The sequence below is a fragment of the Diaphorina citri genome, unplaced genomic scaffold (genome assembly GCF_000475195.1).
Source record: "Diaphorina citri unplaced genomic scaffold, Diaci psyllid genome assembly version 1.1 scaffold1285, whole genome shotgun sequence".
In the NCBI taxonomy this organism is placed as follows: domain Eukaryota; kingdom Metazoa; phylum Arthropoda; class Insecta; order Hemiptera; family Psyllidae; genus Diaphorina; species Diaphorina citri.
Genome location: NW_007378714.1, coordinates 32,884 through 44,551, shown reverse-complemented (window position 1 = coordinate 44,551; position 11,668 = coordinate 32,884). Strand labels below are relative to the sequence as shown.

General features: G+C 36.3%; 2 protein-coding genes and 2 long non-coding RNA genes across 5 annotated transcripts in view; 1 reads left to right on the top strand and 3 right to left on the bottom strand.

Annotated features, from left to right (window-relative positions):
• Nucleotides 1-4,467, bottom strand: part of LOC113469915 — a 12,011-nt gene extending 7,544 nt beyond the window's left edge. Inside the window, exon 1 of the long non-coding RNA XR_003393182.1 lies at nucleotides 4,293-4,467. This is a non-coding gene — a long non-coding RNA (uncharacterized LOC113469915). The remainder of the gene's footprint in view (nucleotides 1-4,292) is intronic.
• Nucleotides 1,262-1,640, bottom strand: LOC113469916. The gene is made up of 2 exons (XR_003393183.1): nucleotides 1,547-1,640; nucleotides 1,262-1,471 (listed from the first exon to the last, which is right to left on the bottom strand). It is a non-coding gene; the product is annotated as an uncharacterized LOC113469916 (long non-coding RNA).
• On the top strand, nucleotides 4,204-11,667 carry LOC113469912. 2 transcript variants are annotated; one of them, XM_026827943.1, is made up of 3 exons: nucleotides 4,204-4,343; nucleotides 7,203-7,430; nucleotides 11,159-11,666. In XM_026827943.1, the coding sequence occupies exons 2-3, from the start codon at nucleotides 7,209-7,211 to the stop codon at nucleotides 11,408-11,410; spliced, it is 474 nt and encodes a 157-aa protein (XP_026683744.1). In that variant the 5' UTR covers nucleotides 4,204-4,343; nucleotides 7,203-7,208; the 3' UTR covers nucleotides 11,411-11,666. The 2 variants fall into 2 exon arrangements, with proteins under 2 accessions (XP_026683744.1, XP_026683743.1); XM_026827942.1 differs by lacking the exon at nucleotides 4,204-4,343 and adding an exon at nucleotides 5,588-5,648 and having other exon boundaries at nucleotides 11,159-11,667.
• Nucleotides 8,504-10,511, bottom strand: LOC103515157 (sodium/potassium/calcium exchanger 5-like). The gene is made up of 3 exons (XM_008480079.3): nucleotides 10,140-10,511; nucleotides 9,560-9,661; nucleotides 8,504-9,180 (listed from the first exon to the last, which is right to left on the bottom strand). The coding sequence occupies exons 1-3, from the start codon at nucleotides 10,348-10,350 to the stop codon at nucleotides 8,888-8,890; spliced, it is 606 nt and encodes a 201-aa protein (XP_008478301.1). The 5' UTR covers nucleotides 10,351-10,511; the 3' UTR covers nucleotides 8,504-8,887.
• Nucleotide 11,668: the final 1 nt, after the last annotated feature.

Sequence of the window (11,668 nt, the reverse complement as noted above, 5' to 3'; positions counted from 1 at the left end):
CAAAAAAAAAAAAAAAAAGCAGAAGAAACCGGTTGTAAGCGAGAGACCCTCCGGGGGTATGCAAAAAAAAATGTATGGCGGACAAAAGTATAAAAAATAATAGAAAGTAAAAAAAGCCATTCAATTTCTTGAATAAGAAAGGGACAAACGTCAAATTCGGCCTGACCAAAATCGCGTGTTTCGTAACGTAAAAATCGGACATGACAACGTAAATTTTTACTCTCTCTTTTTTTTTTTGAGCTTAAAATACTGGTAACACAACAAAACTGAACGTTGTAAATCGGGGCTCAGGTGTATTCCGATCAAAATTTTGTGCTCTGGCACTGGTTTTAACAAAAATAGTTTCTCGAATAAAATGAAAAAGTCATGACACAGCAAATAAGGTCTCATTGTGACTCTTGAATAAAGCGCAAGTTTTCCTGAAAGATGGAGATCTGTGCGCTAAAATTTTCTCTGACAAAAACCGCGTGTTTCCGAAGGTAAAAATCGGACATAACAACGTAATTTTTTGGGGGGCATAAAAAACATATCAAAACTGAACGTTGTAAATCGGTGCTCAGGTGTATTCCGATCAATATTTTGTGCTCTGGTTCTGGTTTTAACAAAAACAGTTTCGCGATTAAAATGAAAAAGTCATGACTTAAAAGCTGACACAGTTTCTGTAATTTTGTGAAAAGTGTTTTTTTTTTTTAACTTTTCTCGGAAACGAAGCCGAAGTTGGGAAAATGACCCACAGAAACTTTTTGGAAATGATGAGATCTACCTACCCTAACTACATCGGAACTGGAGTTTTATTATTATCTCTCAAATGATCACTCCTTAATTCTCAAATCTTGAGGACATGAACTTGTAGATATCAATATTTCAAACATAGCTTATTTAAGAATATAGTCGTATATTATTATGCTCCTCTGTTTCTCATGTTTTAATACATGGGTTTCTGTGGGTAAACACCATGGAATATGCTTTAGCAAATTAGCAGCCTGTCGAAGTTGAAAAATGGCGGAAGAGGTTGATAATAAAATAGGCTAATGTTCTTATGTATCTATCTAATACTTACCCTAGGTATGTAGGTAGGTACCTTAAATTACATATATTCCGTGTTTTGCGAATTAAGGATTGATACAATGTGCATGATGTTGATGATGATGATGATGATGATGATGATGATGATGATGATGATGATGATGATGATGATGATGATGATGGTGATAATAATAATTAATTAATTAATAGAATCGCTGGCGTTAAGCAACATGTGGTCAGTATCAGGATTCACATTGCTGGGTCATTTTGGTCAAGTAAGGCTGTAAAATCTATTTTTTGTCTGCAAGCCAGTGAATTTTAGTTTAATCAAATGTTATATTTATTTAATTTTGGGATAGTGCCTCAATGTAATTCTTTCCATACGCCTTACTTAATATTATTTAATTTTTCATTACTTTTATTTTATTATCTCTACACTTATTACCTAATGTAATATCTACTTTACTTTATTATTTTGTTCTACTTGCAAATTTATTGTAATTATCTCTACACTTATTACCTAATGTAATATCTACTTTACTTTATTATTTTGTTCTACTTGCAAATTTATTGTAATACAACAACAACAACAAAAACAACAACAATAATAATAATCTTTCTTTCGTATTATTAGTATAATTATCATCCTCCATCATCCATCATCATCATCACCATCATCTAGCCTCGGATATTATTTATAGTGACTCTGTAAACGCTAGGGCGTCCCCCCGCGACGCGCAGGTGCCTCGCTTAACGACGCGCAGGTGCCTCGCCTAACGACGCGCAGGTGCCTCGCCAAATTGGCGAGGGCTACCGGGTCAGGGAGACAGGGACGGGACCGGCTAAAGAAGATAGTCCAGAAGGAAGAAATCAGAATGGAGGAGTTGCAAATGGGTAAAACTTATGAATAAATGGTCGATTCCTATGTAAAAAGTTCTGAGGTCAAAACTCCGAAAAAATAACATCGAAAATTCAATTTTTATTTTCCGTTCTAATGAAGATGTGTGACGTCCTGAGGTCAAAACTCCGAAAAAACAACTGTAAAAGGTCGAAAATTCAATTTTTATAATGAAAAAGTTCAAAGATTTGTGACGTCAGACTTAACGCAGTTGCTATTTTTGTCCGCTAGGTAGCGCCACTATGCAAGCACGCTAGCGGCGGAGCAGAAAGAACTGCGCAGAAACGTATGCGCACAAACACATTAATACGTTGCCTGCAAGGGAGCTTTGATGTGACGTCATCGCCTACGGGAGCGTATGCCGTGACGTCAAAGTTCACGATTTACCGGCATTTTTTTAATCGATATATCTCGGGATCTAAAAGTCGTAGAAGAAAAAGAAAAATTCCGTTGGCCCTCATTTTTTCTGCTCTATGACTTTGAAACATGACCCAAGTAAGCGCAACTGATCTATTGGATCACTGAAAGTGGGTTCCATGACTGGACGAGGGAGAGAATTTGCTGACTAAATGAGAAGAAGAAGAATACAGATACTGTGTGTACAGGAAACGAGATGGAGAGGAGACAAAGCCAAAGAACTTGGAGATGGAAGAAATGGAGTTGAGATTATTCTGGGTGAAGACATGAAGACAAAAGTGACCAGCGTGAATAGGAAGAGTGACCGAGTGATACACGTGAAACTACAACTGGATGTTATGGAGCTGAATGTGTTGAATGCGTATATAAGTATGCGCCGCAAGTGGGATGTGAGGATGAAGAGAAGTATGCATTCTGGAGAGATGTTGAAGAGTTTGGAAGAATACCTGATGACGAGCGAGTGTTTCTAGGAAGAGATCTGAATGGACATATTGGAAAAGGGAATACAGAGACAGAGACTACAGATACAGAGAGAATGGAGGAGTTGCAATTGGGAAATTATTTTTAATAAAAGATTCCTACGTAAAAAGTTGTGAAAAATCCAATTATCCAATGGAGGAGTTGCAATTGGGAAAATTATTATTAATAAAAGGTCGATTCCTACGTAAAAAGTTGTGAAAAATCCAAATAGAGGTCAAAAATATTTTTAATAAAATGTCGATTCCTACGTAAAAAGTTGTGAAAAATCCAAATCTGAGGTCAAAACTCCGAAAAAGGTAATATTATTAATAAAAGGTCAATTCCTACGTAAAAAGTTGTGAAAAATCCAAATCTGAGGTCAAAACTCCGAAAAAGTAACCTTTAAAAGGTCGAAAATTCAATTTTTGATTGCCGTTCTAATGAAAAAGTTCAAAGAGTTGTGACGTCAGATTTCACGTCAAAATGCGCAGAAACAAACAAACGAAGCGGGAGTCATGAACTATGACGTCATCGCCTACGGAAGCGTATGCCGTGACGTCAAACTTCACGATTTACCGGTATTTCTTAAATCGATTTATCTCGGGATCTAGAAGTCGTAGAAGAAAAAGAAAAATTCCGTTGGTCCTCATTTGTCCTGCTCTATGACTTTGACACATCACCCAAGTAAGCGCAACTGATCTATTAACATTTGCGTTTGAGAAAGAAAAATTCGAATGGAGGAGTTGCAAATGGGTAAAAATTATAAATAAATGGTCGATTCCTATGTAGGGAGCTTTGCTCGGGATATTTGATGTGACGTCATCGCCTACGGGAGCGTATGCCGTGACGTCAAAGTTCACGATTTACCGGCATTTTTTTAATCGATTTATCTCGGGATCTAGAAGTCGTAGAAGAAAAAGAAAAATTCTGTTGGTCCTCATTTTTCCTGCTCTATGACTTTGAAACACCACCCAAGTAAGCGCAACTGATCTATTAAGCTAATGTGCATTAACATGAAAGGAAAATACGCTACAAATCTGGGAACTCTAAATTTAGGGTTTTTATGACTAATTTAGGGTAATTTTTCCTGAAATAGGGTAATTTTTTAAACCTGTCAAATGGCAACACTGGTGCTTACTCAACTCAACCTTAACCGCGAATTTTTAAAAATTGCTTTTCTAATTTCTTAATTCTGTCAAATGGCAACACTGGTGCTTACTCAACTCAACCTTAACCGCGAATTTTTAAAAATTGCTTTTCTAATTTCTTAATTCTACAAAGGTACAAAGTCAAGACATGAAAGAAATTAATGTAAAATCAAACTATCTTTCCTAATTCATAATAATTATAATGATATAAATACGTTATGATTAAATTTTGTTAATTGTTAAAACACGGTTTTCAGGAAACCTAATCCTATCTACCATTTTATTTTAAATGTCAACTTCCTCAGATCAAGCCATCTATTAGAAAAACAAGTTCAAATACAAACCTGAGTGTGATAAAATTTTTGAAGAGGAACTTTCACAATAGTTGCAACTATGTAAGTATATGAATTCTCTGGTTACTAATACCTAATGGTAAAGTTTCCTGTTGCACTTAGATGCTCCAAGTATCTACTGTAAACTGCCCTAAACTTAGGACAGTTTCAACATTCACACATGAATAAGTTTTTTTTATGTTTGTGGTATATGAATTCTCTGGTTACTAATACCTAATGGTAAAGTTTCCTGTTGCACTTAGATGCTCCAAGTATCTACTGTAAACTGCCCTAACTTAGGACAGTTTCAACATTCACACATGAATAAGTTTTTTTTATGTTTGTACCTTGAGCAATCTGAATTAGCCATACAATCTGAAAGAGCCATATTTCCAGTCTCTGTGAATTATTAACAAATAACCATGTGAATAGTCAATTCCATGTGATTTTTTTTTACGCTGAATCAAATGGTGCAACTTATAGCACAATCCGACTTACAGTTAAGAAGTTACAGGTTCGATACTCCCCTGTGTCAACAAATTTGAAAAAAACACATGAAATTGTCTAATCACATGCTTATTTGACTATTGAATTCACATGCTTAGTTAGTCAAATTTGTTGACACAGGGGAGTATCGAACCCGTAACTTCTTAATTGTAAGTCGGATTGTGCTATAAGTTGCACCATTTGATTCGGCGTAAAAAAATCACATGGAATTGACCATTCACTTGCTTATTTTTTAACAATTCACAGAAAAATAGTCAAATTCGTTGACACGGGAGTATCGAACCCGTAACTTCTTAACTGTAAGTTGGATTGTGCTATAAGTCACACCAGTCTATTTGGCGTAAAAAATCACATTGAATTGACTATTCACATGCTTATTTGTTAATAATACACAGAAAAATAATCAAATTCGTTGACACAGGGGAGTATCGAACCCGTAACTTCTTAACTATAAGTGGGATAGTACTATAAGTTGCACCATTCGATTCGCCGTGAAAAAACACGTAAGATAGACTATTCACTTACGCTTGCTTGTATCAATGATTTATGAAATTTAATTAAATTTGTTGACAAAGAGAAAAATCGAGCCTGTAACTCCTTAACCGTTGGTCGTACAGAACTATAAGTTAAACCATCAGATTCCTCGTGAAAAAATACATAAGATTGACTATTCACACGTACATTTGTCTGTATGTTTCGAACTTAAACCATCAGATTCCTCGTGAAAAAATACATAAGATTGACTATTCACACGTACATTTGTCTGTATGTTTCGAACATTATTAAATGCCTATAAGATAGGCGAAACTCGAGTCGGAGTAGAAAAACACAAATACCTAGTATCCAGTAATAATAGAAACGGTAAGAATAATATTATTAAACTTTATTGACACAGGAAAGAATCGAACCTGTAACTCCTTAACCGTGAGTCAGATAGTGTTCAAGGTAGCACCATTCGATTTGGCATGAAAAATCACATAGGAATGACTTTTTAACTGCTCAAATATCTTTAACAGAAACCGTTGAAGGCCTTTTCAAAAACAGTATTTTTTCTTGAAATTGCCGAGTCTCGAACCCGTAACCCGTAACTCCTTAACTGTAAGTCGGACAGTCTTGAAAGTTGCACCAATCGAATCCTCGTCAAAATTTCCATAAGAGAGAATGCTTAGTGGACCCGAAAAGTGTATTGGGGACTTTTATGGGGCAAAAAACTGATTTACGGGTTAATTTCCTATGGGGCACTTTGACAATTTCTGAAAAAGGTTTGGATAAACATCCATGGCTCGGCTGGGATCGAACCCGCGCCGCGCTCTATATAGAGAATTTATTCATAGATACCTAAACTCTATTTACACACACACTATAGAGAATTTATTCATACCTATACCCGGAAAGTATACCCTATGTACCGGGTGTTAGGAATCGGTACTCATAGACAGCCGCTTAATCGGTACACGTAGGCGACCTGCCCAATAGGCTGTGGTGGTGCTGTAGTTTTTGTGTTTAACTTCTATTCAGACGTACATATTATACATGTATAATAGCATAAAATTGTAGATTTGTCTATACATTGCTTGGAAACGTGAGATTTTTAGTTATTCTTAACCCTTATTTGTCAAGGATACCAAAAATCAGTACCACTGGTCGCTACTCGATTAAAGAGCCGAAAAAACTTCTACCCCGCCGGGAATCGAACCCGGGACCTCCGGCGTGCAAGCCTAGTGTGATACCCACTGGGACACGGAGGTTGCTCACTAGACTAAATTAATTGTGTAAAAAAACTAACTCATGGCAAGCTCCAGGTATACAGGGTGGTTCGTGATTTGCGAACCAGGCTTATATCTCAGAAACGGCTGGGAATTAAGGAATGAAATAAACGGCATCATGTAGATGAAATTTTGATGATTAAAATGGCTTTTTTCTTTGCAATTTGTTTTGCAAAACGGCCCATTTTTTGCCAAATATAGGTCACTTTTATGGGAACCCCCATTTTTTATTTACTTTTTGGAATCAGCATACAATTTTAATTGAAAAAATGTATTCACTCGAAAAAAATTGCTCTACAAAAATTCTTTACACTGTGAGAAAGAAAAACAATTTCTTAATTAATTCTTTTTTAGTTTTTGTATTATTCACTTTAACAATTTCAACAACAATCAACAACAACAAACAAATTTATAAAAGCTGTTCAAATTTCAAAATGAGATCCATTTGTTTGTACACAGTAACGCATCCTTCGCTCTAACTCAGGACCAACTGCGTTGTTTATCTGATACGTCTCTAAAAAAAAAAAAAAAAAAAAAAAAAAAAATAATAATAAAAAAATAAAAAAGAAGGGGGTTAGATCAGATGATACTGCTTACATTTACTATTTTACTTACTTACATACCTACCTAATTTTTGTATCTTTCATAGATTTCAATGTCATCGAAGAACAAGTATATAAACTCCAAAAATAAGGAAGAACAAAAGATACATGATGGGTCACAATGCCACATTTGTTTTGTGTGTGGCCATGAGGGACACAGTCAATATTGCATTCTGAAAACCCAACCAAATCCTAGCAGAACATCAGAACCATTCTTTCCATTCCTTAAAAGCCATGAACCACCTGCCAAATATAAACAAGACCAACAAGATGCTGTGAGTAGATAATAACCTAAATAAGAACCTGGTGTGAATTTCACATTTGTAATTTATTTCTGAATATCGTCTTTTAAGAGACCTTGTGTGCTTATTTATGTGAGGGTTTCTTATTGAATAGTGAAAAAAATGAAATGATTTTTTTTTCTATGACTTCTAGATGTCAGGAACTCAGGATTAATTGATTTGAAAAATAGTGTAAATTTTATACCCTAACATCACGACATACGCTCACATACGCGAATACATCAGGGTGTCTACCAGACTGGAAAACCAAAAATTATCAAGGAATTTTATTTCATGGAGACTGGAAAAGTCAGGGACTTTTTCAAAGCCCTGGAAAAGAAAAAAAAAGTATGCAACCTAGGAGCTACCTATAATGTCTCAAAAATTAATTACCTGTGGTGCTGTAGTTTTTGTGTTTAACTTCTATTCAGACGTACATATTATACATGTATAATAGCATAAAATTGTAGATTTGTCTATACATTGCTTGGAAACGTGAGATTTTTAGTTATTCTTAACCCTTATTTGTCAAGGATACCAAAAATCAGTACCACTGGTCGCTACTCGATTAAAGAGCCGAAAAAACTTCTACCCCGCCGGGAATCGAACCCGGGACCTCCGGCGTGCAAGCCTAGTGTGATAGGTATGTAGCTGTCAAATGTGACAAGGATGCGACACGAAACTTTTGGTTAAGACAGGTGCAACGGTTGGCGGCATTTTACCGCTTTTTTGCGGTTTTCGGTGTAATTTAACAATATCTCGGGAACGGTACAAGCTAAAGACTTGAAATTTGGTATATAAGTTCACAAATGTGACAAGGATGCAACACAAAACGTTTAGTTACAACAGGTGCTGCGGTTGGCGGTACTTTGACCGCTTTTCGCGGGTTTCGACCGCTTTTTGGCGGTTTTCAGCTATATCGACTAAACGATTAGAGATATTGTAAAAGTTACAACAGAACACCCAAATAAGCACCATTCAATAGCATAAGGAAAGTCGTGTGATGTTCACACGAGATTTTTTAATGCCTAAACTACTAAAGGCTTAGTTAGGTACCAAAAAGATATTACACCAACAACAACAACACCACTCATTCATACCTAAATACGTTATCTATTATTAACATGATTATAAAAGGAAAACATTGCCAAGTTGAAATTGAGAGAAGGTTGAAGGAATTGAGATCCAGCATTTTCAGCAGACACGAAAAATTGGAAATGCAGACTTGGCCTTAATTTTCTGATCTCACCACTTTTAAGGGCCGACATTTTTAGATAGGAACTGGGCCTTTTTTTCACATTTGTGTTTTTGTGGGGTCCATTTTTCTCTATGTTCTGACCGGTTTATCAAGGGAAGGTCGTGTATTTTAAAGAAAAAACAAAATGGCGGATATCTCGGAAACTAAGCGAGATACGAAAAAAGTTATAGAATGTTTTTCATTGGAAATGACCTCAGGAATCTACCCTAGGCTTGGTTACGTTTTTCATGTTCACCCTGTATATTCTTACCTTTTTATCGAGTTTGAACTTGTTGAAATACAAAATGGAATAGACAAGGAACAGTATGAGGAGCAAAGCAAAGGAACTGTATTCCAAGCCATGGGAGCTAATCTGTACATAATGGCCATCCACTCCCAGCTGATTGGGAAAGTAAGTGGATTTGATAAGCCAGGGTATGCCTAGACAGAGCAGAATGTCAAATGTGCTAGAACCCCACGAATTACTCAGTGCCATGGAACCTTGGCCTGAAAACATTAAAAAAAGTGACTGAAAATACGAGGATACAAAACCCTGTTCTACGAACCTTCTTTTAAGGGGATGTAAAACTGGGGGCTACTACTTTAAACCTGGCCAGTGAATCTCGTTCAAACAATCCAAATGGCGTGGCAGCATGCCAATGGGCAATGGCGCGACGTGAATATGTGAAACAGTAGATACGTGATTTGTTTGTAGTGATGAACCTCGATGGATTTCCATTTTTATTTTGTTCGATTCTTTTAAGCCCAAAAAAAGCGTCTTGGGTTAAAAGAAGTCCTAAAGATGCACCCGCACATAGTCGAAGGCCGGTAGACTATGTTGGGACACACCTGAGAAAGAGAAAAAAATTGAAGAAAATAAAATTACCTTGTCCTGCTACAATAACACTGGACACAGTTTCTGGAATACTCATTCCTGCTGCTATAAACGTCAATCCCATTACTGAATCTGGAACTTGCAATGTGTTTCCTGGGTGGTAGAAATCACAAAAATTACCAGGGTATTAGGCAGGGAGTAATATTAGCTTTTCGCATTCCCAGACGATATCTATTTGGATTTATTTTGCTTATTTATTTACATTATTATTTTTTTTGCCAGCCATACAGTCGGGGGTTCGACTCCCGCCCGGGGGCGGATTTTATCCTCAACGGAGAATGTTCGTCCTCGGAACGGTTGGCTTTCTCCTATCCAGGGAAAATAAAAAATAAGGTAGTCCTGATATGCAGTCAATTATCATGAGGACTTGTGCCTGTCTATTCTTTAAAAGCCAAGGGAATACTATGAAAACTGTCAACTAGGTAGGCTGGTTAAGGTTGGTTAGCTGTTCACCTTCTTCTCCCTGATTATAGTCCCACAGCCAGACACTAGTCTACTCCCTATTTTTAACATCCCCTGGCCAGAATATTATGTAATATACCCTATTTCCTCGTTAGACATTATACATTACCTAATATAGTGATCATCCATGCAATGAGGTAAGAGCAGACTGCAATCCAGAAGATACACATAACAAATGTGAGCGTCACATATTTCTGATAAGTTTCATAGTGACAGGGAGGTATGGTCCACCTTAGTATTCTCATTAGGGGGACCATACACAGCCATTGAATTTTGCTCCTGATAGTTTTCCTTGAAGACCAACCTGAGGAAATGTACATTGTGGGGATGGAATTATGAATTGAACCCTATACATGATGAAAAAATATAAGAATAGGAAAGTTTTGCACACCGGAAGTCCAGGGTTCAATTCTCAACAGAGAAAAGTTTTCCAACTCTGATTGGATTTCGCAGTGAACTCAGCCTCATAAGAACAATAAATTGAGCTGGTAGGTAACTAAATTCCAATGTACCCGATTAGGCAGCTAACCACCCTGTATACTTACTCGGTCTCGAAGTAATGCAATGCAGTACCAAGACGGTATTTTCATATCTTCCTTTGGAAAAAAAGGCGCATACCTACTTACTGAAAAATTTGCCTGCGGCGCTGAATAATAATAGTAAAATTGGTAGACTATAATATACAGAGTGCTTAAAAAGTCCAGGGACCCCTGAATAATTTTTGAACGGCTAAAATGAGAAGCTGAAATTTAGGCTAGTGTTTTATTTTTTAAAATACCATATTTTGACGTACTCGCCAATTATTAATTATTCAGGGGTCCCCGGACTTTGACTTTATACTTAAACACTCTGTATACCTACCATAATCAAGGGCTTCACGCAAAATTTCAACTTTTATGAACACATTGTATAACAAAATATATTTATTTTTACATAAATAGGTAATATATTTACAACTTTTTAGTTTCTTTATCCTACTAAAATAGAATACAAAATTTATTGGGTATAGTACCTATATTTACAAAATTTATTGGGTATAGTACCTATATTTCGGAAAGGAAAGGAAAGTATCAATTTTGGTCTGAAATTTTACTCTTGAATGACCATTGTTGTTGTTTTGCTCCATAGGTTGAGGCTTGTTTCCTATGCTTTTCCCTTCTGATTCAACAATGGGATCAATATGAAAAATGTAATACTCCCCACGAGAGAAGAATATATTGGTTGAAACGCTGTGATAATGGATTATTCACTGGTGCTGAACTTTCAACACAAGGAGAATATGCAGCTCAAGTGTTGGGACTGTCACATATTAGTACCGGTAACAATGTAGCAACTATACCCAATGATAAGCCTCTCGATCTAAACTATCCCAAGAGATAACTATAAGAACTTGCTATTGCAGCCAACCTCATCATTCTTAAATACTAATATTAATAAAAGAATGAACTCATAATAATAATAAATACCTTCATAAAAAAATATTGTAACATTGTAAACAGGGATTTCGAAACCGTGGTCCGCGAGAATGTTTCTGAGTGGTCCGGGAGAAATCATGAAATTCAGACGTCCGTGGCTTGAGCAAGTTTGGGAACCCCTGTTGTATAATTATGACATATACATAATCTGTACCCCCCCCCC

Bases quoted from the DNA above. Each gene is read 5' to 3' on its own strand.
- LOC113469912 (XM_026827942.1), top strand. From the start codon at position 7,209: ATGTCATCGAAGAACAAGTATATAAACTCCAAAAATAAGGAAGAACAA. The intron at 7,431-11,158 runs GTGAGTAGATAA...TTTGCTCCATAG, and splicing joins AACAAGACCAACAAGATGCT to GTTGAGGCTTGTTTCCTATG.
- LOC103515157 (XM_008480079.3), bottom strand. From the start codon at position 10,350: ATGTACATTTCCTCAGGTTGGTCTTCAAGGAAAACTATCAGGAGCAAA. The intron at 9,662-10,139 runs GTAATGTATAAT...TCTACCACCCAG, and splicing joins ATGGATGATCACTATATTAG to GAAACACATTGCAAGTTCCA. The intron at 9,181-9,559 runs GTAATTTTATTT...TAATGTTTTCAG, and splicing joins TGTTATTGTAGCAGGACAAG to GCCAAGGTTCCATGGCACTG.